General features: G+C 38.9%; 1 protein-coding gene across 2 annotated transcripts in view; it reads left to right on the top strand.

Annotated features, from left to right (window-relative positions):
* AHCTF1 (AT-hook containing transcription factor 1) overlaps nucleotides 1-22,890 on the top strand; it is a 58,590-nt gene extending 35,700 nt beyond the window's left edge. For both annotated transcript variants that reach the window (XM_038760899.1, XM_038760900.1), the window contains exons 19-36: nucleotides 770-826; nucleotides 1,674-1,820; nucleotides 2,567-2,754; nucleotides 3,645-3,789; nucleotides 3,870-4,001; nucleotides 4,791-4,938; nucleotides 5,549-5,699; nucleotides 6,022-6,129; nucleotides 10,176-10,365; nucleotides 10,811-11,014; nucleotides 12,425-12,845; nucleotides 13,769-13,889; nucleotides 14,172-14,278; nucleotides 15,268-15,458; nucleotides 16,162-17,980; nucleotides 21,237-21,370; nucleotides 22,024-22,121; nucleotides 22,433-22,890. In XM_038760899.1, coding sequence (XP_038616827.1) covers nucleotides 770-826; nucleotides 1,674-1,820; nucleotides 2,567-2,754; nucleotides 3,645-3,789; nucleotides 3,870-4,001; nucleotides 4,791-4,938; nucleotides 5,549-5,699; nucleotides 6,022-6,129; nucleotides 10,176-10,365; nucleotides 10,811-11,014; nucleotides 12,425-12,845; nucleotides 13,769-13,889; nucleotides 14,172-14,278; nucleotides 15,268-15,458; nucleotides 16,162-17,980; nucleotides 21,237-21,370; nucleotides 22,024-22,121; nucleotides 22,433-22,625 — 4,554 coding nt within the window. In that variant the 3' untranslated portion in view covers nucleotides 22,626-22,890. The remainder of the gene's footprint in view (nucleotides 1-769; nucleotides 827-1,673; nucleotides 1,821-2,566; nucleotides 2,755-3,644; nucleotides 3,790-3,869; nucleotides 4,002-4,790; nucleotides 4,939-5,548; nucleotides 5,700-6,021; nucleotides 6,130-10,175; nucleotides 10,366-10,810; nucleotides 11,015-12,424; nucleotides 12,846-13,768; nucleotides 13,890-14,171; nucleotides 14,279-15,267; nucleotides 15,459-16,161; nucleotides 17,981-21,236; nucleotides 21,371-22,023; nucleotides 22,122-22,432) is intronic.
* Nucleotides 22,891-23,806: the final 916 nt, after the last annotated feature.

Below are 23,806 nucleotides of genomic sequence, written 5' to 3'. Positions count from 1 at the left end.
CTACATGTCAGGCTCTGTACTGTGAGCTGGGGTAGATAGAAGACAGTTGGGTTGGACACAGTCTTTGTCCCACGTAGGTTTCACAGTCTTAATCCCCATTTTCCAGATAAGGGAACTGAGTCACAAAGAATTTAAGGAACTGTGCTGATACTATAGGAGAGAAATATCCATCTAGGGTTTTTTTTTGTTTTTTTTTAATGGAATTTGTTAAGCGCTTACTATGTGCTAAGTACTGTACTAAGCACTGGGGTAGATACAAGTGAATCAGATTGGACACAGTCCCTGTTCCACATGGGACTCTCACAGTTTTTATCCCCATTTTACAGATTAGGTAACTGAGGCACAGAGGAGTGAAGTTGACTTGCCCAAGGTCACACAGTAGACAAGTGGCAGACCCAGGATTAGAATCTAGGTCTTTCTGACTCCCAGGGTCATGTTCTATCCTCTAGGCCACTCTACTTCTCCTAGTTCTAGAGGAGCTGTATCCACTAGGTTGTACTGCTACTTCTAGTTTATTCTGGCCATAGTATTGACAGCAGGTAAGTGGGTTTTGACGGGGAGCAACAGGAATAGTGGTGGTAATAGTGATATTAAGTGCTTTCTAAACCGGAAAAGTTTGCCCCCCTCCTTGTTTTGCAAATGACTTAATTTTCTTGGGCTAGTGAGGTAAAGGTGGTCCCCACTGATTCTGCCTGTTTTACTTGCGTTTGAAAGAATATTAAATACCAGACAGTAGATTGTACCTATTTTTCTTTTCTTCCCTGTATAGGCACTTCTTGACCTGTATCTGCAGGAAAATATTGATGAAACCAACAAACATGCTATTGTATCCTTTTGTACTTGTTGGCCTTGATGTCCCTTATTTGGAAAGACTTGTAAATTCAGCTCTGGTATTTGCTTGGTGCAAATTTGATATAAATATGCAAATCACCATCACGCTTCAACTTTACACTTTTGGCCCACATATTCTGTGAAATGGAACTTATATGCCCTCTACATAATGGAAACCAAATTCACTTCTTAAATAATTAGTAAGCACACCATAACATTAATACATCCACACCCAGAAGGTTGTGAACTGAGTGGTGTGATAATTCAAAATAATTCTTGGGATATTACTACATTTATAGGTGTCTTAAATGGTCCACACTGTGTATTATTCCTGTATGCATGAAAAATAGTGATTTCTCTGAAACAGTAGTGTTTGATAGGAGAATTGGAATTTTGCATTCAGGTATGAAATGTTACACATCAATCAATCAATCGTATTTATTGAGTGCTTACTGTGTGCAGAGCATTGTACTAAGCGCTTGGGAAGTACAAGTTGGCAACATATAGAGACAGTCCCTACCCAGCAGTGGGCTCACAGTCTAGAAGTCTACACATCTTCGCTTGCCTATAAGCAGAAAGGAGGAGTCCAACATAAAAGCTTCTCTTGTTGGGATTCTCTGTTTTTGTTTATTTTGGCTTTGTTCCTATTGTTGGGAGGTCAAGGAAGTTCATGTCTGAGCATTAACATTTGGGTAACTTCATATGGCAGACTTCCATTCTCAAAAAATTCCATTAGCTTTTGGAACATCCCTTCAGGCTTACCTGCTTTACATTGTTTACATTGTTGGAGGGAATTTTCATTTTTTTAATTTTATTGTTAGCCTTAACCAAATTTTTACAAGACTATTTATTTGCTGCTAGATATCATGTATTCCTTTCCAAGCAAAACAGATACTTCAGTTGAATCTTTTCCAACTGCTTTTGCCGTTCCGTGGGGCTTAGTTAAACTAATTCAAGGTTTCTGGCTTATTGACCATAATGACTATGAGGTAAGTGTCATTTTTTTTAATCTGCTTGTCAGGTTTTGAGTAGTTTAATGAAAAGAGTCAGGGCTGACCAGCATAGGAGCTTTGCATAATTACACAGCAGAAGCAGGTGCCAGAGAGGTCTGTTTGCTCGTTATATTGACAGAAGAGTAAGCTGAATGATAATTGTGGTATATGTTAAGTACTTACTTTGTGTTCTGCACTGTACTATGAGCTAAAGTGCATAGAGGGTAATCAAGTCAGACTCAAGAACCTTTGTATACTCACAGTGGGCTTGAGTAAGAATGGCCCCAAGAAGATGTGGGAAGTTTGGCAGGGCAGACAGCACAGTGAATCTTGAGGGTGTGAAAGATTTCTAATCAGCATGCTTGTTGAGCAGATTAGGAATTAATCTGGAATTTGTTAGAGGATACCCTTTGCTAAATGAATTAGCAGAGTTTAAACACCCCCAAGTAGGAAGCCTACCCATAAGAAGCATTTATGGACAGTTAAACAAAATTGCCTTTTATGGGAAGTGCTCATCCATAGTAAAATCCGTATCTGATTGGTAAAATTGGTAATTACAAAGCTTTCATAATTCAGTGACCATGCATTTGTACATTTCAACCATTTGATTTTCTCACCCACTTTTGCTTATTTTTGTGTGCTGGATAGTTTTTGTGGATTCCTTTTTTTCCAGATCATCTTGAAAATTTTTTTATCCTCATTACTCTTCTCGGTTTACAAGTCTTTCTGTTGAATTTTTGCAGAGTGCTTTGGATCTCTTATTTCATCCAGCTACAATGAAGTCTATGTCCTGGCAGCATACTAAGATTGTTCAAGCCTTCATGTGTCAAGGCGAGCACAGGCGGGCCCTCAGATACATTCAGACCATGAAACCATCAGTATCGAGCATCAGTGAGGTTACACTTTATCTCACTGTTTTGCTGTATAATAGGTAAAGAATCCATTCATATTTTGAGAGAACATTAAGACCTCACTAATTCAGACTAAGGGGGTGGGAGGTGGGTTCAGTCTGAATAGTCCAGTGTAAAGCCTGAATAGCAGAGAAACTATTATTAAATATAATTCTGTTTCAGGATGGATGTAGCAGAGGATTCTACTGGAGTGTCTTGTTCTTTTGATAACTCTGCGTTCCACCATTGTCTCTGTAGGGTGCATTACCTGAGAGAAATGTTTACAGGGAAGATGTCTCTTGCTTCCTTGGTTTACCCTCCTGTTGCTAATTTGCCCAGACATTATGAACCATATGGTAGATAAAAACCCATTCTACAGTAAATCATAACATCCTCTTTGGCAGCAGTGTAATGGGTAAAGAGAGGAAGAGGGGAATAACTGCTGCGTCTAATTTACTGTGAATTCTGGATTAATGGTGTCCTAATTAATAATATTAAAGAAATATATGTGGTGAGCACAAAGTAAATGCTTAAATTCAATTCAGGGTAAATTCAAATATTGGCATTAGTATTTGGGCATGGGATAATATTTTAAATGAATTATTGACTTACGTATTTTGAAACCACTGTGTTTCTGAGTAGATATTTAAGTCGAGAAAAGCTTTAAAAAAATCCACAACCCTGGAACGAACATCTGTATGCAGATGTAACAATAATGTAGATTATGGTAAATGTAGACAAATGCCCAAGCATAATACCGTATGTTGGCTAAAGCAGTAATTTATGACCTTAATACTGATTTTCAGTTTTGCATATATTTTAATGTAAATATTTATTTCCAGTTATATCAGAGATATAAAAAGTTTGGAAACATTGCAGGAAATATTTGCCATAAACACATAGAATTATGTACGCCTAATACTAATTGCAGGTGTATGATCGAGGCATGGAGTCTACTGCGACAACATTCAAATAGGCTGAACTTAGAGGAATTACTTAAGCACTTGTATGAAACCTGCCAGGAGATGGGTCTAATGGAAGATTTGCTGAAGTTACCCTTCACAGACACTGAACAAGTAAATATCTGTGACAGAAAAAAATTAGCAAATTTTGCAGCGAATTGCATTGAGTATTAAAAGCATTTTGTTTATTTTAGGAATGCCTAGTGAGGTTTTTGCAGTCCAGTGCTGGTGTTCAGAACCATGAATTCCTTTTAGTTCACCATCTACAGCGGGCTAATTACATCCCTGCTTTGCAACTGAACCAGTCCTTGAAGGTTAATCTTATGGTAAGCTTTTTCTCGTCTATCTCGCCACTGACTTTCCACCCAAGTTCTGCCTGTGGCCTGAATGTTGTCCTTCCTCATATCTGACAGACTCTCCCTTTTTCAAAGCCTTGTTGAAGGCACATCTCTTCCAAGATGTCTCCCCTTACAAAGCCCGCCTTTCCTCTTCTCCCACTCCTGCATCACCGCAGCTTGCTCCCTTTATTCATCCCCCCTCCCAGCCCTACAGCATTTATGTACATACTTGTAATTTATTTATATTAATGTGAGGCTTCCCCATTAGATTGTAAGATTGCTGTGGGCAGGGAAAGTGTCTGTTTATTGTTATATTGTACTGTCCTGAGACCTTAGTACAGTGCTCTGCACACAGTAAGCATTCAGTAAATGATTGACTGACTGGCAATTCCTGTTGAAATATTTCATAATCTCTGTAATCCAGCATTCATGAAAAATACAGAGAATAGTAAAATTTACCAGGAAATGAAACACAGCGAAATCTTGGGTAACCCTAATAAAATTTGTGTGTTTTTTTGTTGTTGTTGTTGTTTAAACAAGTATATTGGTATGCTGTCAGATTGTGATATATCAGTGAGAGAAGGTCAGGGAAAGGAAAAAGTGGGTGAGTGAATGGAGGCAAGTCAGAAAGAGGGTTGAGAGGGTGAATGATGTAATTGGTCATTAACATAGTTACATTTTGCACCTGATTAAATCTTTTTTATAGTATGCAAATTATAGATAAGGGTTCATTTTTCCCAAGACTTACTTTTTGTTATTAACTTTTATTTTCCATAGAACGATCGAGATCCTCAATTACGGGAGAGATCAGTTGCTAGAAATTCCATACTAGACCAGTATGGGAAAATTCTGCCTAGGGTACAGCGAAAGTTAGCCATGGAAAGGGCTAAGCCCTACCAGGTGCCATCATCGATTTTGCGAGAAGGTGAGGTTTCACATACAAGTGTCATTGAATAGTAGGAGTACTGAAAGGTCATCGAATCTATTACCTTTAAACCATCCCAGATGAGTGAATATTTAAATCTAGTCTTGCACCTAAGAACCAAAATTCATCCCGTTTTTTTGGCTCACCTTTTCCAAGGAAGTAGTAAATGATGTAATTGTACTTCATTCTGGCAAGTCATTCTATGCCAAGCTGATTCTAATAAAATTTAATGGAATTTCAAGGAAAAAGACTCTTTGCAACTTCCCCTAGTGCCCTAGTGTTGATAAACAATAAGCACTTAATAAATAACACTGATTGACTGAGCAGATTTCTTGTCAGTTGCTTTGACCTCAAAAATTCCTGTGCCATAGGCCAAGTTAAAAACCCTTGGTTTCATCCTTTGGTGGCATAGAAAAGCAGGTCCCCATTCATTGTTTAATAACCCTTTTATATAGGCTCAAAAAGGAATTGTCACTCCTCAGGTTTTTTGGGACTGGTTCAAATTCTTTTAATTTTTTCCCATGGTTCCCATTTCTTGACCTATTAGTATCTCTCTAAATCTCTTAATTCAACCCCATGGTAACATATAAACCCTTCCTTTTATTTTCAGTTTCAAGGCCAAAGCCCTTATCAACAGTTGCAAAGCAGACTACATCAGGGACTGTTCTAACAAGAGCAGCTTTCATCAGTAATGTATTATCTAAAATTGGAGAGGTGTGGGTAGGGAATGAACATAAAAATCACTTCTCCCCATACAGTAGGTAAGCAGTATCTCCTTTTTTGATTGAAATTTTTCTTCATGAAAGTAAATGTACCTCAGAAATCTGATAAACACTTATATTTAAGGAAATTAATAATAACTGCATCTATAACAGGTACTTTTCCAGTATTTTATGTGTTTCATATATAGCTTAATGTCCCTATTTGGATTGTTATATTAGGCATTAAGTAGTTTTAACATATTGCTCCCATTGTCTTGAGATGTTATGGAAAAATGTAATGTTTCTTGTAACAGTACCTTTACAGATGAATTTTGTGGGTGCTTTGGAAGTGAGTGGTTAAAATGTTATGTTTTATTTATAGTCCTAAAAATGAAGCATCATCTCCCATAGTGCAATCTCTCCCAGGATTGGAGTTACCCGATGCATTTGTTGGAACACCAATTACCAATGCGTCCCAGAAAATTTCCAAGTAAGTTCTATTTTATCAGAGTTCCTCAAGTAGAGTGATTGATTTTGTAATTGAACTCTATTGGTTTATGCCTTTGTAATTTACATTTTAATTTAATTTACATGTAGTTCCTGAAATTGTTCTCAGGAGGCACATTTGGTGAAACATAAAATTCCCTTTGGGACTTTGTGTTTTATAACCATTGGGAGTTAATCAGTAAATCTTTAAAAAAATAATTTTTTTTTTCCCCCACCTGGAACTTGAATTTATAGCCCAATGTTTGCTGGTTTGTTGGGTGTAATATGCTCTTAGCCAGTGATTTGTATAAAATGATATAAAAAATCAATCAATTTGGTTTTATTTGGCCAAATTGATAGATTTCAGAGGTATGAATCTTCCCATTGTTTTCTGGTTATCATAGTACTGATGTGTTTCTGTGGTACAGTTTTACAATTTTTGCTATTGAGTTGAGAGGTCACTACATTTTGTAGCATTTGAAGCTTCCAGGGCATCTTCAAGAGTAGTCTGCCTTATATGTTGTAAGAATGTATTCCAAAGATGTGACTAAGTAGAAGTCTAAATTAAACATGAATGTTTTAACTTGTCTATTAAACATACATGAGACCAGGTTCCTGTTCCCCTTTTTATCATTTTATGTCTGCGGCTCTTAAGATTGAAGAGCATTCCAAGTTTGTAAACCAGGGAACAAACTACCCTCTGCATCAAAAGTCCAGAAATTGCAACATATAGCTTTCTAGTCCAACTTATTTGAATTCATCTTTCCCAAGCCTTTGAAATCCAGTGTTAGACACAAGTTTGTGTATTCTGTTTAATTGGTGTTCAGCGTTTTGGAAGATCCTGCTGCCATTGTCTTCCTGTACTGAAACTCAGATTTCAGGATGGCCTCTTTCTGTTGCTTCACTCTTTTACCTACAAGTGAAATGTAGTATTTTAAACAACTATTTGGACTTCTGATATTCGTAGTATAAGACACTGAATATCAGCTTTTGAGGTCAAAATCATTTGTGTAATGTTCATTTAAATGGGCATACATACTACAGAACTTTCAAGGATTGATTTTATTTTTTCTTTTTTTAGGTTTAGTTAAGTTGTTTCCCCTTAATGAGCTTCATAAGAAGGTAATTTTAAGTGGAAGTCATTTGTATTATTACTGGCATCCATTTATTTTTCCATTAATAGGGCCAAATATTTTTCAAACCACTCCTTCATACCCAGGGTTATTTGTTCACAATTGGCAGCAGTGGGTTCTCCTGTGGTTTTGAACATATGTGGCATCAGTTTGGACCCTTAATTCCATCTTCCTTCTCTAGGGAGGCCCCTTTGAAAGGAGTACCTCCTTCCCAATTTTCAAAATTAACTGGGCTTCAGTCAGAGTAAAGGTGCCCATGCTTCCAAATATCTTAAACTTCAGTTTGTTTATCGTGCTGTTCGATAGTGATTTTCGGTGTTTCGACTGATAGCCCAAGTTGAGGTTTAAGATATCTCATGACAGATCTGTAACTTTTGTGGAGGCTTTTTTAGCCTATCCATCAGGAGAATTTCCTCTTTTTCATAATTTCTTGAAGTAGACAGCAAGTTTCTCTTTCCTTTAGTTTGTGAATTAGGGACAGATCAGATTCCTTTGATCATTAATATCATGTCATTAATTTTAAAAAGCTACTTTAGTTTTAAAAGCACTCATCCTTTTATATTTTGTGTTATTTCAGACCTATTGGACAACTGGAGCAAATAATTATTGGGTTGGGAGCATACTCTTATTAGCTCTGTGTGAGTGTGTGCAAATGTCTTTGTCCATCAAGTTGGAAGATGGAGCAGATGGCAATGTAGTTTTCTTAGTATGCAGTAGTAATAAAGCTTCAGTAATAAAAAGAAATTGTACTTAATGTCACCAAAGACACAGCCGTCAATTAACAGTTATATGTTTCTGGTGGCTGGCACCTCTCCAAGAATCCCACTTGATTCCAACAAGGTTCTCTCTTATCCTCATCTAATCGAAATATGGAGGTTTTCTTATAGTTGAGATCGCCTTGGGAATTTTTATGCCGTTTACATGGCATTTTCCCCCAGTAAGACAGTTTAGAGCTCTGCTCATAAAAAAAAAATGCCTATTTTTTTCAAGCCCTCCAAAGCCTGTATATTGGTCTTTACATTTAAACAAATCTTAAATAAAGGCAACACTTCTCAATTTGATTTAATCAGGGAACTACAAGAGGCATTTGTCTTCACCCACTTTGAACTAATGGGAAAGTGGAGACCACGGAAAAGACAGGCAAGATTAGATTAGAAAGGGCAGACAAAGAACAGTTATCTGTGAAGTGGCCTGCAGGAAAAACCTAACTTTTGGTTTGGTTTGGTTTGGTTTGAAGTGTCTTCTGTGAACTGAATGTTCATAATATTTGTAATTACATCTTGGGAATGCATTTTGCCCAATGCTTGGTTTCATCAATAGCCAAGTTATTCTTTTGTAGCATATAAATCATATGAGTGTAAGAAAGATAAAGAATGGAAGGCCCTGAAATCTTCTGCTACTGCTTCAGTACTTAGTCAAAAGATGATACTTGTGTATTTTGGAAGCTCAGAGAATTAGGATAGAGGCAGAGGGGAGAGAGTGGATAATTTCAATAGAACTAGCTCTTTTGTCAGATCCTTGAAACACTTGAAACACTGTAAACCAGTATAATGGAGAAAATGTGAATTGAGGTCCTGGATTGGAGGTTATAGATATGAGTGCTTTAAATGTCCAGCTTGGTTTTTGAAACCTTTATTGAAATATTTTTTAAAATCTATGTAAAAATGTTCCTTCTTTGTGCTGTATGTAATACAACTGATAGCTCCCCACTCTCAGTGAATTCTCTTTTGTAAGTGGACAGTGAAACAGTGTGGCTTAGAGGAAAGAGCTTGGGCCTGGGAGTCTCCGAACCTGGGTTCTAATCCTGTTTCTGCCACATGCCTGCCGTGTGACCTTGGGCAGTCACTTAGTTTGTCTGTGCCTAGGTTTCCTCATCTGTAAAATGAAGATAAAATACCCATTTTCCCTCCACTTTAGACTGTGAACTCTATTTGATATAGGACTTTGCACTGTCTGCTTACATTCCCTTCTAGACTATAAGCTTGTTGTAGGCAGGGAATGGGTTTACCAGCTCTGTTACATTGTGCTCTTAAGTGCTTAGTACAGTGTTCTGTACCCAGTAAGCACTCAGTAAATATGATTGATTATATGTATGCCAGCTCTTAGTACAGTGCTGAGGAAATATTAAGAGCTTAACATACTACATGTAACTACTCTGGTTCTTTTTTGCCTTATTTTTGAGGGAGAGATGTTTGGCAAGTAAAGGAGAAAACAGAGAAGTAAGGAGAACATGAAGTAGTCAAAAATAGGGAGATAATCTACTCTGTCCTCCTCATTGGAGTCCTCTTAGAGGCTTCTGGGTTCTGTATCTGTCAGTAGTGATGTATGCCCCCAAAATTGTCCTGACTGAAGCTTGAAAGCTGGGGTGATAGTTGGCTCTTTTGTTGCTAGACTTTCAGTGCTGTCTGAGGCAGAACTTTGTAGAATCCGTAATTACAGCAGTAGAAAATTTTGGGTACACCTTTTCTCTGGGCATAATGCCCACAGCACTCAATTCTCAACTCTGGTAGGCTGCCAGGTAGGCGTAAAGTACTGTTCCCATCCCAGGCTTCCTGGCTGGAAGAAGGAATAGGGGATATGTGAATTGGGGAAATAGAGAGAGGGAGAATCTGAAAACAGCTTGGGGGTTAAATTGGGCATGTGCAGTAAATTGAGGTCTTTTTTTTCCCCTGAGTTAATATTTCATTTTTATTTCTTTGCAAGTCATTACAAAAGCCATTTGGGGAGATGTATGATTAAGATGACTCAACAATAGAGTTCACAAATGTTTGGTTCATGAATTTTAATTTATAACTATCAGCTCATTCTGTCACAGTTGAAATTACCAGTTTATTATAATTTACTGTTTTGTTTTTCATTTGATATTCTAGTTTATCAGGTCATTGGGTTCATTCTGTAAACACGTTCATTCTTACAGATTGCTGGATTTGGTTGTTCGTCCTGTTCCTCAGCCCTCGCAAAGATTGCAGTTCAATCCACAGACTCCATCTAGCTCTTTGTACATAACATCAAGCCCATTGTCATCGACTTCACAGCATAGAGAATCACACAAAAATGTTGCAAGGGCAACTGAATTAAATTTACTTGAGACTCCTCTTGTAGTAAAGGTGAGTAGCAGTAATAAATATTAGGTCCCCTTCAGAACACCCTAAAGTCAGAGATTCTAAGGGCTGTGCTATGGGTTACATTTACATAAGCCACAGGAGAGTATTTGCAAAGTTGCCAATCAATCGATGGTATTTATTGAGCACTCTTTATAGAGCACTGTTCTAAGTGCTTGGGCTAAGACAGTACAACAGAGCTGGCAGATATGGTCCCTGTCCACGAGCAGCATACAGTTTAGATGTGGAGAGACAGACATTAATATAAATTTTGGGTATTTAGTGCTGTGGGGCTGAGGGTGTGGTGAGTCTCAAGGGCTTGAAGAGAACAGGTCCAAGTGTGTGTGTGGGGAATCATGAATGATTGTCCACAATGACTTCATTTTGATAATCTGTAAAGAGTTATGTTAATACTAGATATTAAAATTGAACTTCTTTTCCCTCTTTGTAGAGAGCTAAAGCTTTGGTGACGTCTGATAATGTTTCTGGGTTTCCTGAGTTGCCCCTTCAGTCTATCCTGAGGTCTGGCCTCCGTACCGCCCCTACAGTATCTCCTTCTGCCTCAACCGGCAGGTCCATTACTCCTCCTGTAAGAGCAAAAGAAACAAAAATATCATTCATGGAAGAGGATGTAACCAAAGGTTGGACTCACAGAGTAAGTTTGATAAAGACAGGAAAGAAAAAAGTTAACATACATTTCCCCTTAAAAACAAAACAAAAAAACCCACCTCATAGCATCTAGCATTACTACTAGTATGTATGAAATTGAAATAAATCATAAATGGAAATGAAGCTTCCCAACTTGAATAGTCTTTAGAAAGAAAACAATTTATCAATGAACAATTAATTCTTTTAGGGTTTTAAAATTGATTTTTAACCCCAAATCCTAAAATTTTAAAATTAATCCTAAGTGCAAATTCTCCTTTCCCAAAATATTGAATTTTTAAAAAACTGATGCAAATTGATTTTTAAAATATTCATCCAATTCTGCCTTGATGGACGTAAGCCTATTTGGGCTTATTGCAGTGAATTGTTAGACTTACACTGTTAATGGAACTTACTTCGACTTTGGAGTGCAAGATAAGAAAGTTTTCATCATTTTCGTCAGTAATGATCATACTGGTATTTAGCTCTTACTCTGATTCAATTGCTGAGGTAACTAGATTCACAGTCCCTGCCCCACAATGGAGGATAGGGAGAGTAGGTGTCATTTTATACATCAGAAAATGAAGACCCAGAAAGGTGAAGGTAAATACTATTGATTCCCAGGCCCAGGCTTTTAAATGTACATAATATTTTTTGAGGTGACGTTCCTCCTGTCAACCTATGGTGTTTATTGAGTATTTATTGTGTGCAAAGCCCTGTATTAAGCTCTATAAAGAGTCTGAATTTTCCTAGGGTTACCGGTAAAAGTGGTTCTGTGATTTCATTACACGATTGGAGTATAACACAATTATAGAATTAGGGAATCCTTTTCCCACACTGTGAGGTTCTTTTGGGCACAGTAGGTATTAGTAGTGGAATGGGGTGTGTGAAGAGGGAGAGGGATTTCATCTGGTAAATAGGAGCGACATGGTGCCAGTTAGCATTAATATCCATTATGTTGGTACTAAAAAGATTTTCCATTCCACAGCTTGTATCTGTAAAATAGACTTTTTGAATACAGAGAAGCAGCATGACCTAGTGGATTAGAGCACGGGCCTGGAAGTCCGTAGGTCATGGGTTCTAATCCCGCCCCTGCCACTATCTGCTGTGTGACCTTTGGCAAGTCACTTCACTTCTCTGGGTCTCAGCTTATCTGTAAAATGGAGAATAAGATTGAGCCCTGTGTAGGACAGGGACTGTGTCCAACCTGATCTGCATGTATTCCCCCTATCAGCTGTTAGCACAGTGCCTAACACACAGTAAGCTCTTAGGAAATACCACAGTTATTTCTTAATATTTATTTATTATTTATCATTATGCCTGATACATAGTAAGCACTTACAAATACCACAGTTATTATCTGTCATTTTGGCATCTTTACTTGAACCTTTATTTGTTGTGATGTCTTTTTTTTTTAAAGATTGCAGAAGACAGTAAAGGAAAGGTATTTGAAAATGTGCCCTTGCATAAATTAGGAGTTGAAACAGATGACGTGTGGATGAAGAGCAGAGATAAGTGTGCAGCTTTTGCCACTTGTAGCCCAGAAGGAGATCCTGAAGAAATGAGTCGTTTGTCCCAGGGCACAACCTCTAGAAGCTCAGAGAAAATAGAAGACTACAAAGAAACTAGCAATGTTTCCACCAGGTCAGACCAGACTACCCTGGAGTACCAGGATGCCCCGTTGCCAGATGACTTTGAAGATGATGTTATTTTCATCGCCTCTAACCCAGCAAATTCTTCTACTGAACCGATCGTTAACTTGCCAGAGCATACAGAGAGGAATGATGATAAAGAAGTTATTGAGCCAGAAATAACTTCTCCAGAGCCGGGAGAGCAAGCTGGTATGTTTTTTACTCAATCAATCAATCAGTGGTATGTATGTGCGGAGCACTGTACTAAGTGCTCGGGAAAGTACAGTACAGCAGAATTAGCGGGCACGTTCCCTGCCCATTAAAAACCGTCTCAGTTTCCTTCCGCTTGAGATCGTTCTCTGGGATGCTGAAGGGCCTGTAAGTTTTGCTTAATTGTTGGCATTTCCTGAACATTTTTATAGGGTGGTGTTCTTCATATTTGAAGATGATGCCACTGAAGGTGAAATTTACTTTTCTGTGGTTGTGACTGAAGGGACTGATGCAGCACAACCAGCCCCTGCCACCCTGGCCTGTCTAACGACAGTCCCCTTCAGTGTTGGCATACTTGATGTTTGCAATGCTTAGTGCTGATTTCAAGTTGTCTTTTACTGTAGGCAAAAGCACAGCTACCGTGCTTGCTTAGAGTCGCTGTATCCCTTACCTACCGATAACAAAACAGTCAGACCCAGACTGGCATAAGGCTCTAAAGTGGTGGATCTTGAAACTTTTTTTCAGTAGCTGTAATTTAAATTTAATGCACAGTGATTTGAAGACACTGAAAGAGCTGGGTAACACTGTTCTTTCTTTTGTTAGATGTGACAAGCAGTGGAGCAGGTTTTTCACAGATTATTCTGGCATGTTGCAGTTAAAATGAGGAATCAAACACATATTTAGCTACAGTGCCTGAAATCCCTCGCTGTTGGATACATTAGAATGAGGCATGCCTTGGTCAGATTTAGGTATAGTGGAAATGAGGACCCTTTGTTACTGGAGGTTGGGGCAGGGGAGAGCAGAATCTTCACAGCAGAAGACAGTTTTTTTTGTAGGGGAGAGATTTAAAGTAGGAAAATCAGCAACACTTTTTGTAACGTATGGAAGCATGTGCCTGATTAAAAAAAATAATTACTCCTTAGGAATCTTGGAAGATGCAGAAATAAAGTGGCTCTCAGTTCCTGAGAATAGAATTTCAGAATCAAATCACTTACAGTCCTTTCAAGTTGCTGATGAATCGCCGTCTCTGTCAAATCTTGAAAAGTAAGTTTGTTTGAAATAACAATTGTAATAGAGTTGTGTCTGTAGTAAGAATTTAAATGAATATGAACTGGTAGCGTTCTCGTAAACAACCAGTAGTGTATGCCTGCTCTCAAAGTAATACCAGTTAGCATTTTAGCCAAAATACACGTCTTATACTTTCTTTCCTAAGAATTCCAGTAGAATGGTACTTAGGTAGATCTTGCTTTTTCCTCTCTTGCTTTATAATTTGCCTATGCCACAACTCTTGCTGTAAGTAAAATGTTCTCTTTTTTACTCCAAAAGGGAAATTTTCACTCAAGAGTACCAGCTACCTATTTTGGATGAAGAAAAACAGCTATCCATTGAAAGTTGTATGCCTAGAATTGAGCTAATAGTTGAAGACAATGATGGTATGTATTGTTTTGGTTGCGTTTATGACATAATTGTTGAACAATCAGTAGTATTTATGGAGCACTTGCTGAAATTGAAGCAGTGGGAAAATATAATGGTAATTGTGTTTGTTAAGCACTTTGGTTGGGTTTGGGTAAGAAAAACTAGTGGAAATCATCTGCCACCTCTGCTGTCAGGCAGGTTTGGAGAACCTGGAGGCAGTGGTCTCAGGTAACCGATACCTTAGAGAAGACTCAGTTAAAATGCGAAATAGTGTGAAGAGTCTAGCTGCTGTGAAGGATCAATTGTGATTGGGGGAACCATGTCAGGTGACTAAAATAATAATAATAATGAAGGTATTTGTTAACCACCTCCTATGTGCCAAGCACTGTTCTAAATGCTGAGGCAGATACAAGGTTATCAGGTTGTCCCACATGGGGCTCACAGTCTTAGTCCGCATTTTACAGATGAGGTAACTGGAGGCACAGAGAAGTTAAGTGACTTGCCCAGAGTCACACAGCTAAGTGGCAGAGCCGGGATTCAAACCCACGGCCTCTGACTCCGAAGCCCATGCTCTTTCCACTAAGCCCTGCTGCTTCTCATAGCCACATGGCTTCTAAAAAGTAAACTCCGTATTTTAAAGACTCTTCCTTCTGTGTGTGATCTTAGTGGAGTGAGAGAAATTTGCAGAAATACTCTCAAGTGAACGGCAAGAGCCAGCCAATATACACTGTTAGTCTTGGGCCAACAGTAAATACTTTTGGATAAAAACGTGGCTAAAGTCTATATTATTTATATTAGATGGTAATTTTTCTAAAGGGTAATCATAATTTGGCTTCATTTGCTTGCTGGAAAGCCAACTTCCATATTTTCTCTAAATATAAAATTGAAGAAAATATTTTTAGAATGAGAGTACAATTCAACCCTTGTATTTGCTTCCTCCAGTTGTATGTTTACTAGATTTTTATTTTAAGATGTGATATTAAAAATATCAAACATTATCTTTCAGCTTTGATCAGTAGACTTGATGACAGAAAAAGTCTTGCTCCTGTTGCACCAGAAAACAGACTTGAAGAGGAGAAACCATTAGATTTAAATGAAGCTCATAAAACAGAAATTGTTGTGCTAGAAGAACGTGATGATTTACCTGAAGAAAAATCATCAAATTCTAGCAGCCCTCTTGAAATTCAAGAAGTTCATGTAAGAAAATAAATTTTTACTTTTTGAACAGTCTGATGGGCTCTTAGCTGAATCTGTTCATTTTCCAGGTTTTGGTTTTCTCCATTTCCACCTAACACACTGGCATCTGTAAAAGTTCATAGTTACATAAATTGGAGCCATTGACTAAGGGAATATTTTAAATTACAGCCTGTCTGCTTTTTAAAGATGCCAGTCAAAAGTCACACCACTCTCTACATAAGAATGTGTTTTCAGGAAAAGAAACTGATGATGTTTGAGGAAGCAGTTTAGAAAAGGTAGTTTTTGTATCAGTGGTCTGTGAAGAACTCTAGTAGGTCCAAACATTCTAGGCCTTGTGACGTAATTTCTTTCTAACCCAAATTGAATGACATTTATGCCCTCTAGTCACTGTCTCCCTAAGCTGGGTTTCTTTTTAAGGCTTTTGAACTAACTGCTTTGGCTTATATACCAAACAAATAAAAAAAAATTCTAAACAGCTATTTTAATTGATAATGTAGCAACTTGAAATGGATGTTCAGCCAAGGAATACCGTGAGCTTGAGGCATATCAAATCTCTAGATGTTTTTAGTTTGGCCCTAACTGCAACACACTCTAAACTAATGGTGGGGATGTCACATGCATCTTGTGCTTTAAGTCTTTGAAGTAAATTAATATCTTTGGAAAAAGTCATTTATCAAATTCTATGTATTTTAATTCTTCTTAGGTGTTTGAACACGAAAGAGTTGAAGCACAAGGTTCAGAAGAGGCTGGGACACTTACATTCAATGAGCTGTATCCGTCAGGGACCCTTAAGCTTCAGTACAACTTTAATTCTATGGAACAACAATTCACTTGTGACATACCTGAAGCAAAAGATGCTGACTGTGAGATGGCTGAAGTGGATGGAGAGCTTTTTGTGGCTCAGAGCAATTTTACCTTGATACTGGAAGGAGAAGAAGAAATTGAGACAGGAGACCCATCAGATTCAGTTATGCATGCTAAGGAGGCTCACATAGGAACTGAGGAAGAACAAGTGCCTAATGAAGAAATTGGTCATCAGGGGTGTGCAACAAATTTGGCAACAATGATAGCAACTGATCAGGAATCTCAAAACATCGTGGAGGCCTTTCCTTATGTGCCCGAACCAATTAAAGTGGCTATTGCCGAAAATTTACTAGATGCAATAAAGGACACAAGAAGTAAAGACTTCACTTCAATTCCGGTGGAACAGTCCATTCATGAAAGCATTCCTTTAATTACTCAGAAAGAAATGAGCCCTGACAAGTCCCTGAAAGCTGCATTGAAAACTGATCAAGAAGCTAGTACAATCATAACAAATGACAACCAAATTGATAATAAGTTAACACGCTCAAGAGGAAAAAGCACCCCAAATCTGGCTACCAAATTGGCACAATCATCAAAAGATGTCACATCTGAGATTCTGGGGCTCACTGCTGTTCGGAGAAGTGCCAGGAAAAAAAAAGAAACGGCTAAGGTTGCTGATAGTAAGGCTCCGATCAAAGAAGTAGTATCCCAAGACCAAGAAGTACCTCAGATCTCTACTCCTACTCCTAGAAGAGGTAGGAAAAAAAAAGTTAATATCGAAATCTCAGAAGCACCTCATCCTGTCGAAAGAGAATTACAGGTCACTCTTACCCCAAGGAGAGGATTAAGAAGGACTAATGCATCTCAACCTTCTGGGCTAGCTGACAAAGAAACTCCTCTTAATACCAAAAGTGTAGCACTTCCATCTACTGCAAAACGGACACCCAGAAGAACTAAAATGCTGGTGGAAGATCCAGAAAATGTTGAAATTGATCCCAAAGTAAAAATGACAGCCAGTTCCAGTAGAAGGACAAGAAAACTGAGTGATACTTGTTTAGACCTTTCTGAAAACATCCTTCACAATCAGGGCAGAGAGCCCAGTGAACCACAGTTGCCTGTCAAACCTAGGAGAGGAGCCAGGAGGAGAGAGAATAGTGTGTCAGAAATTACTGACAAATCAAACCCTGATTTAACCCAACCGACCCCTCAAGCAGCACATCAGACACCTGTCACACCCAAGAGACAAGGTAGGTGGAGAACAGCGAACCTACCTGAGAATACAACACCTAAGCTTATCCAGGAAGCCAGGAGTCCCAAGGAGAAAAAAATGTCTGACATCCGTAGATCGACAAGAATTACACCTAGTAAAACAGATAGCACAGATATTGGAAAGCTGCCTTTAGAAAGTACTCTTGGATTGCCTGATGAAGAACTGTCTATAGTGAGGAGTTCTAAGAGGAGATTTACAAAAACAAAGGAAAACCAAAGAAGGGCAGGCCAACTACCTTCAGTATCAGAAGAGAGCACAGACGAAGAAATTCTACGCTGTGAACAAGAGAACAAAGAAGAACTGCATGCTATAGGTGGTTTGACTAAATCTTCTCGTGTTACAAGGACTAGAGCTTGCAAAGCCAACGTGATTCAGGAACTTCCTGAACCAGAAATGGAGCCTTTTTCATTTGCTACTCCTCTATCCAAAGTTACAAGGAAGACAAAAGGTACTTTGTTTTTTCCCTCTGACAGAAAATGCAAATGCTTACTATTGTATATTTGGGGGCTCAGCTGCTGGGGACAGGATCCCAAGGAGAAACATGATGTTGTGAGAAGGCAGAACTTCACTCCCTGAAGATTGAGGATTGAAGACTCCTTAATCCTTCCACATTGCAGCCCAGAGCAAGTCCATCCTAATCCAAATGGTCAGCGTTTGGGGCTCTGTTTAAGTCAGAGAGTCCCAGCTTCAGAGCACTCCACTTAGGTTCTCCATTTAGTATGGAACTGGGGTGGATTTCTGACACAACCCCACAGAGGAAGTCACTTAACTGACCAGGATTGGTGTTTATGAAATTTGGGGGCAGAGAGGAATCTGGCACTAAAGCCTTCCCAGGCATCAGGGTGAAGGTAGAGACTGGAGAAATTTTCATAGAAATGTGGCTGTTTCTTCCAAAGGGGTTTCTACCTGACCCCCAACTTCCCCCTCACCCCCTGCCCCCCCAAAGCCAGTTTCAAGAGCCATTAGCAGCCCTGGCCCATTGCACATCAGCAGAAGTATTTGGAGATTATTGACTGATCCACAACTGGCTCCAGATTGGGGGGGGCCCATTGGTGAATTGATTAGAGCTGAGCCTGGCCCTTGGGGCCTTTTTGCCCTCAGCTGTCCTAAACCCACGTGATGGTCCCTTAATCCTCAGGTTGCAGAAAGGTTGTTTGACCTCAGGGGCACATTGGAGCTCAAATTCTCTGCCTCTCAGGAAAACCAGATGTTAACCATCTCATACTCCAAAACCCCATGCGCCAACACCATGATGACTGATTCTCGGATATGATTGATGAATGGATGGATGAATGGACAAGATACCTGAGGGAACAATTCTGGGGAAATTGAGAGATTGAACAGGGAGGGTGAGAATGATTCTAGTTCATTTTGGGGCCAGGAGGGAGTGACTAATCACAGTTGGCACCCTTACATACAGGATGGGCACCGAGCACCAGCCAGATCCCTGAAAGCTCATGGTGTGGCTTTACTCCCAAGCAGGCAGGGATAAGCCAAACTGGGCATGCTCAACCTTTGGTCCAGAATGTTGACAACCATAAAACTTTCCTACTAGAAATGAATGTGGTCTCTCCTTGGAGTCAGCTAGTTAGCACTGCTCCTTTCAAGTGCTATGTCCTTCCCATTTCCTTTCCATTCTGGTGTATTTGCCTCACTTGAGCTAATCAGGCTTTTTCTGCATTTCACACTTCTCTCAGGACTCTTATATTTATATAAAACACACACACACCACCCCCACCCCCACCATTTTCTTGCTCACCCCTCACCCCCACCCCCATTTTCTTGCTCTGGAACCCAGCCTCTGGAAAACTGCAGTCTCAAGTTCCCCCTCTGCACAACACACACGTAATCCTTTGATTTCCAGGTGCTAAACCTTCAAAGACAAAAGTCATATGTGAACCCATCCAGGCTTTCTTCCCAATATGATCTCCTCTTTTACACATCCCCTAAGAAATCTGTCTCAAGCTCCAGTGTGCTGTCCTTTACTGCCTAGGTCTTTTGCAAGCCTTCCAGGTATGCAAGCAGCTGTTTACTGAGGTCTGTCTGTCTGTCTGTCTGTCACTAGCCATTTCAAAGTAAACTGGAGAAATGGCTGATCAAGGGGTGGATCTTCTGCAAAGGGTCAGGGTTAGTCCCAAGGGACCACTCTGTCACGGGCCAGACAGTCATTACAGCTGCCATATGCATCGTCCCTTTAAAAGTAATTGGTGGGGCAGCTGTATGGCCTGCTCCATTCACTGTGGTCACTTCTCTCCAGAACTCCTATTTTAAGCCCCTAGGAGACTTTGCAGTGAGTTTAGACCATGGTGGCAGTAAAATCTACGTGGACCGCAACTTAGTAGCTTTGCTCTGGCCCACTGAGAGTCAATTGCCTTAGGACTTACCTAAAAGCCACCTCCTCTTTCCTGGTATAACTAAGGCACAGATACTGGGTCAAAGAGAAGCAGCAGGCTTAGGGATTTCTAGGAAAGAGGCAGCAGTGCTGGTACTGCTTTGACTAGATTAACTGTTTTCTCGCTTGGTCCTCTTCCTTGCTTCCTTCTCTAGGCAGCAGTCGTAAGCATGGGTGCTGACCCAGGTGGGCTCCCAATCAATCACTGGTATTTATTGAGTGCTTCATGTGTGCAGAGTGCTGTGTTGGGAAAGTACAGTTGTATAGAGTTGTAGACATGATCCTTCCCCTCGAGGAGTTTAGAGTTTAATGAGGAACCTGCAGCTCCGGGTGCTGCTGCTTTGGGAATTACTGGGAGGCGATATTAGGTTCATGAAGTTAGGGCCAAGCTGGAACCTTGGCCAGATCCAGGAATGGAAAAATCAGGAGCAAAAGTGAATGGGCACAAAGCAAGTCTCATTTCTGGAAGGGGTGATGAGAAGGAGTTTCAAGCATGATGGCCATCTGGAGGCCTTAAATGCAGATTTGGTTCGCCTAAATTAGAGTGCTTCCGGCAATGAGCAAAAGTCTCATTTTATGAATTCCAGTGTATTACTGGGGAAACCATGACTAAGCATAATGTTTTATTCAGATTATGTATGCATGGAAATCGTCACACCTAGAGTATTTAATGTATTTTGACTAGCCAGAAATAAGCTGTTTGGAATCACTAAAGCCAAAGAAGTTTCCCTGGTTAATAGCTTTGTTAGAGAAGTCCTTTTCAGTAAAGATCCTCAGGTAATTCTGTTTAATAAAAAAGTCGGTTATGTACAAAGGCAAGTTGCTTCATATGATTTCATTCCTCAAATCCTAATGCTGCTAAATACTTAGAGTTTATGAGAGTTTCATAAGACATTTTTCCTTTCACATACCTTTAAGTTTTCATTTTCTGTATGATGATTTTGCTTGTATTTAGTTTGTGTCTGGGAATTTGCCCAATTTTTGACTTGGTTTTACTTTTGTGGTTCACCTGAAAATAGAAGTTCTGCAACTGTCCATGGGGCTTGCAGTGTATTCAAGAATTAGCTTACCTAGGCATGTAAGTAAATGCCTTTCTAAAAAAAGTTTAGTCTTTCATTTTGGTGATTTAAAAATTAAAATCACAGAAGCAAATTATCTTGATACAAAATATGTTTAGTAGAGGTTTTGGAAATTAGGTATCTTCAGAAACTCTATGAACAACTCTGATGTTCGCATTTTAGTTCCAGCTTTTGTTTTCCTATTTATGTGTTCTCATTGCAAACATAATTGTAAATTTCTGTGCATTTTTTAGCAAAAAAAATAGAGACCCCTGTACAGCTGAAGGAACTAGCTTCAGATTTGTCTTCTCAGTTTGTCTTCTCACCTCCTACTTTGAGAACCAGACGGAAAAATGTATCCAGTATATCACGGATTGTAAGCGAATTGGTAAGGTTTTTTTTTTTTCCTGACTTGAAGCGTATTACATTCTTAAGTAAATTATCCTAAGCTATGTTCTTTTCTAAATGAAAGAAGCACTAAACCTCTCTTGCTCCCCACCTTTATTCCCAGTAGTTAGGCAGTGTAGTTGGTGCATTAACTATTATAGCTATATAACTATCAGCTATATAACTATCAGTGCTTAGAACAGTGCTTTGCACATAGTAAGCGCTTAATAAATGCCATTATTATTATAGACCACTAAGGGGCCATCACAATTGCTCAATTTTATATAGCAACAATAATAATTGTGGTATTTGTTAAGTGCTTACTGTGTGCCAATCACTGAGGGAGATGCAGTGTAAGTAGATCAAAGTCCCTGTTCCACAGTGGACACACAGTCTTAAGTGGGAGGCAGAAAAAGTAATTCAATCTCCATTTTACCTATGAGTAAACTGAGGGTCAGAGACATTAAGTTATTTACCCAAGGTCATTGAGGCTCTTAGTGGCCCGAAAAAGTTAAGTTCTCTCAAAGGGATTGACTTTAATGGAGTAAATTTAAGGACTGGGACAATAGGATCTAATTGTGGCTTTGTGGTGTTCAGGTTCTGAATCATCCGAAGGGTGATTTGCTTTGTGTTTTTTTTTTTCTTTTATTATAGGAGTTACCAATTAAAGAGGATGAGCTCAAATCAATAGAAACTGTGGAGAAGCAAAAAGTGAAGAGAATCAGGACTACAAAGACTAAACAAGCCAATAAGTATGTAATTTCCCTTTAATTTGCCTTCTTTTTCCCAAATTAGTGATATACTTATGAGATATTTGGAGTTGCATTTATACTTGGATTGGTGCTCATTTTGTGATCTGTTGTTGAAGAGTACAGGAAATTGCATCTTGTTGTATCTGGTAACACCAAAAAACTTCAAGGAAGATAACATTAATTCATCGGCTGAGTGTTTAGCATTACATGTAACATGGCTTCAATCAACAGGCTTTATTCATTGCCCATTATGTGCAGACCACTCTGCTCAGCACTAGCATGATAATCTTGCTGATTTTTGTCTGTTTCAGGGCCACAGAAAAAGAAAGTTCTTGGTCACCCCCACCAGTGGAGATTAAATTTATTTCTCCCTTTGCAAGTCCAATTGATGGAACAAAAAGCAAACCACGGAAGACTACAGAAGCCTCAGAAAAGGTTCCTGGAAAGAACAGAAAAAAACTGTCTTATTTTCCAAAGCCGGTTGTGCGAAGGAAGATGATGTAACTTTTTTAAGAAACTTTTAATGTTCACCACTGTTTGTAAAGTCATCAGAATTGTGTGGATTATCAAAAATCATCTAATTTGGAAGATAATAATTTATATAAATTATTGTAAATTTTCATAAACAAATGGTCTTCAATAAGTAAAGTAACTCCATGTGGAGTATGATTTCTTCAGTCACAGGCAGTTTTTTCTATTTTATATTAAGACTTCATACATTTATATAATATGTAAATATGGCTTATTTTAGGAATGTTAAATAAAGTGTATACTTCACAAAATTCTCATTTACTGGTAGATTTTTCAGGTGAGAGTCATTCATTCAAACATATTTATTGAGTGCTTACTGTGTGCAGAGCACTGTACTAAGCACTTGGGAGAGTACAGTACAACAATAAACAGACACATTCCCTGCCCACAAGGATCTTACAATCTAGAGATGTATATGGTTTCAGGCTTTAGGGCGTATGAGGGTTTCTGCCTGATTAAATTCATTCAATCGTATTTATTGAGCACTTATTGTGTGCAGATCACTGTACTAAGCATTGGGAGAGTACAGTGCAATAAATAGATATGTTCCATGCCCACAGTGAGCTTCCAGTCTAGAGGATTGTACTTTCCAAGCGCTTAGTACAGTGCTCTGCACACAGCCAGTGCTCAATAAATACGATTGAATGAATGGAGGATGTTCTTACATGTGGAAAATCACTTAACCACTTAATCACTTTGAAAAGGATGGTCTATTTTTATAATTTATACAATAGCTTATGCCTTTGCTTCTTGTCAGTGATTATTTTAATCAAACAATTTTTCCCCAGGTTTGCTTTTTTAGGACAACTAACTGAAGTTTTGGAACCCAGACAAACTTACCCATGTTAAACCTCCTCCCTTAGCCCAGAAAATCATGACTTGATTTCATAGTTGAGGGGCACTAAAAAAGTCGGGATCTCACAGACTCTCCAGTCCAGTACTGCTGCATTGGTTGACAGAGGGACAGGCTGCCAAATGGTATGCCCTGCTGGCGTGGGAAGCAGCTGTTTCCTTTTTAAAAACCTTGGAGGGGGTTTGGATCATTGTAGCTGAGCCCAGTGAAAAAACAAGTGCCTGAAATGGAAAAGTGAAATTCATCATCAGTAAACAGAGGGTAACTGTAGAATGGCTTCAAAATAATTTATAGCAGGTAA

Source organism: Tachyglossus aculeatus, chromosome 19 (assembly GCF_015852505.1).
Source record: "Tachyglossus aculeatus isolate mTacAcu1 chromosome 19, mTacAcu1.pri, whole genome shotgun sequence".
NCBI lineage: Eukaryota > Metazoa > Chordata > Mammalia > Monotremata > Tachyglossidae > Tachyglossus > Tachyglossus aculeatus.
The sequence above is the reverse complement of the archived record's forward strand: the minus strand, read 5'-3'. Positions and strand labels throughout refer to the sequence as shown.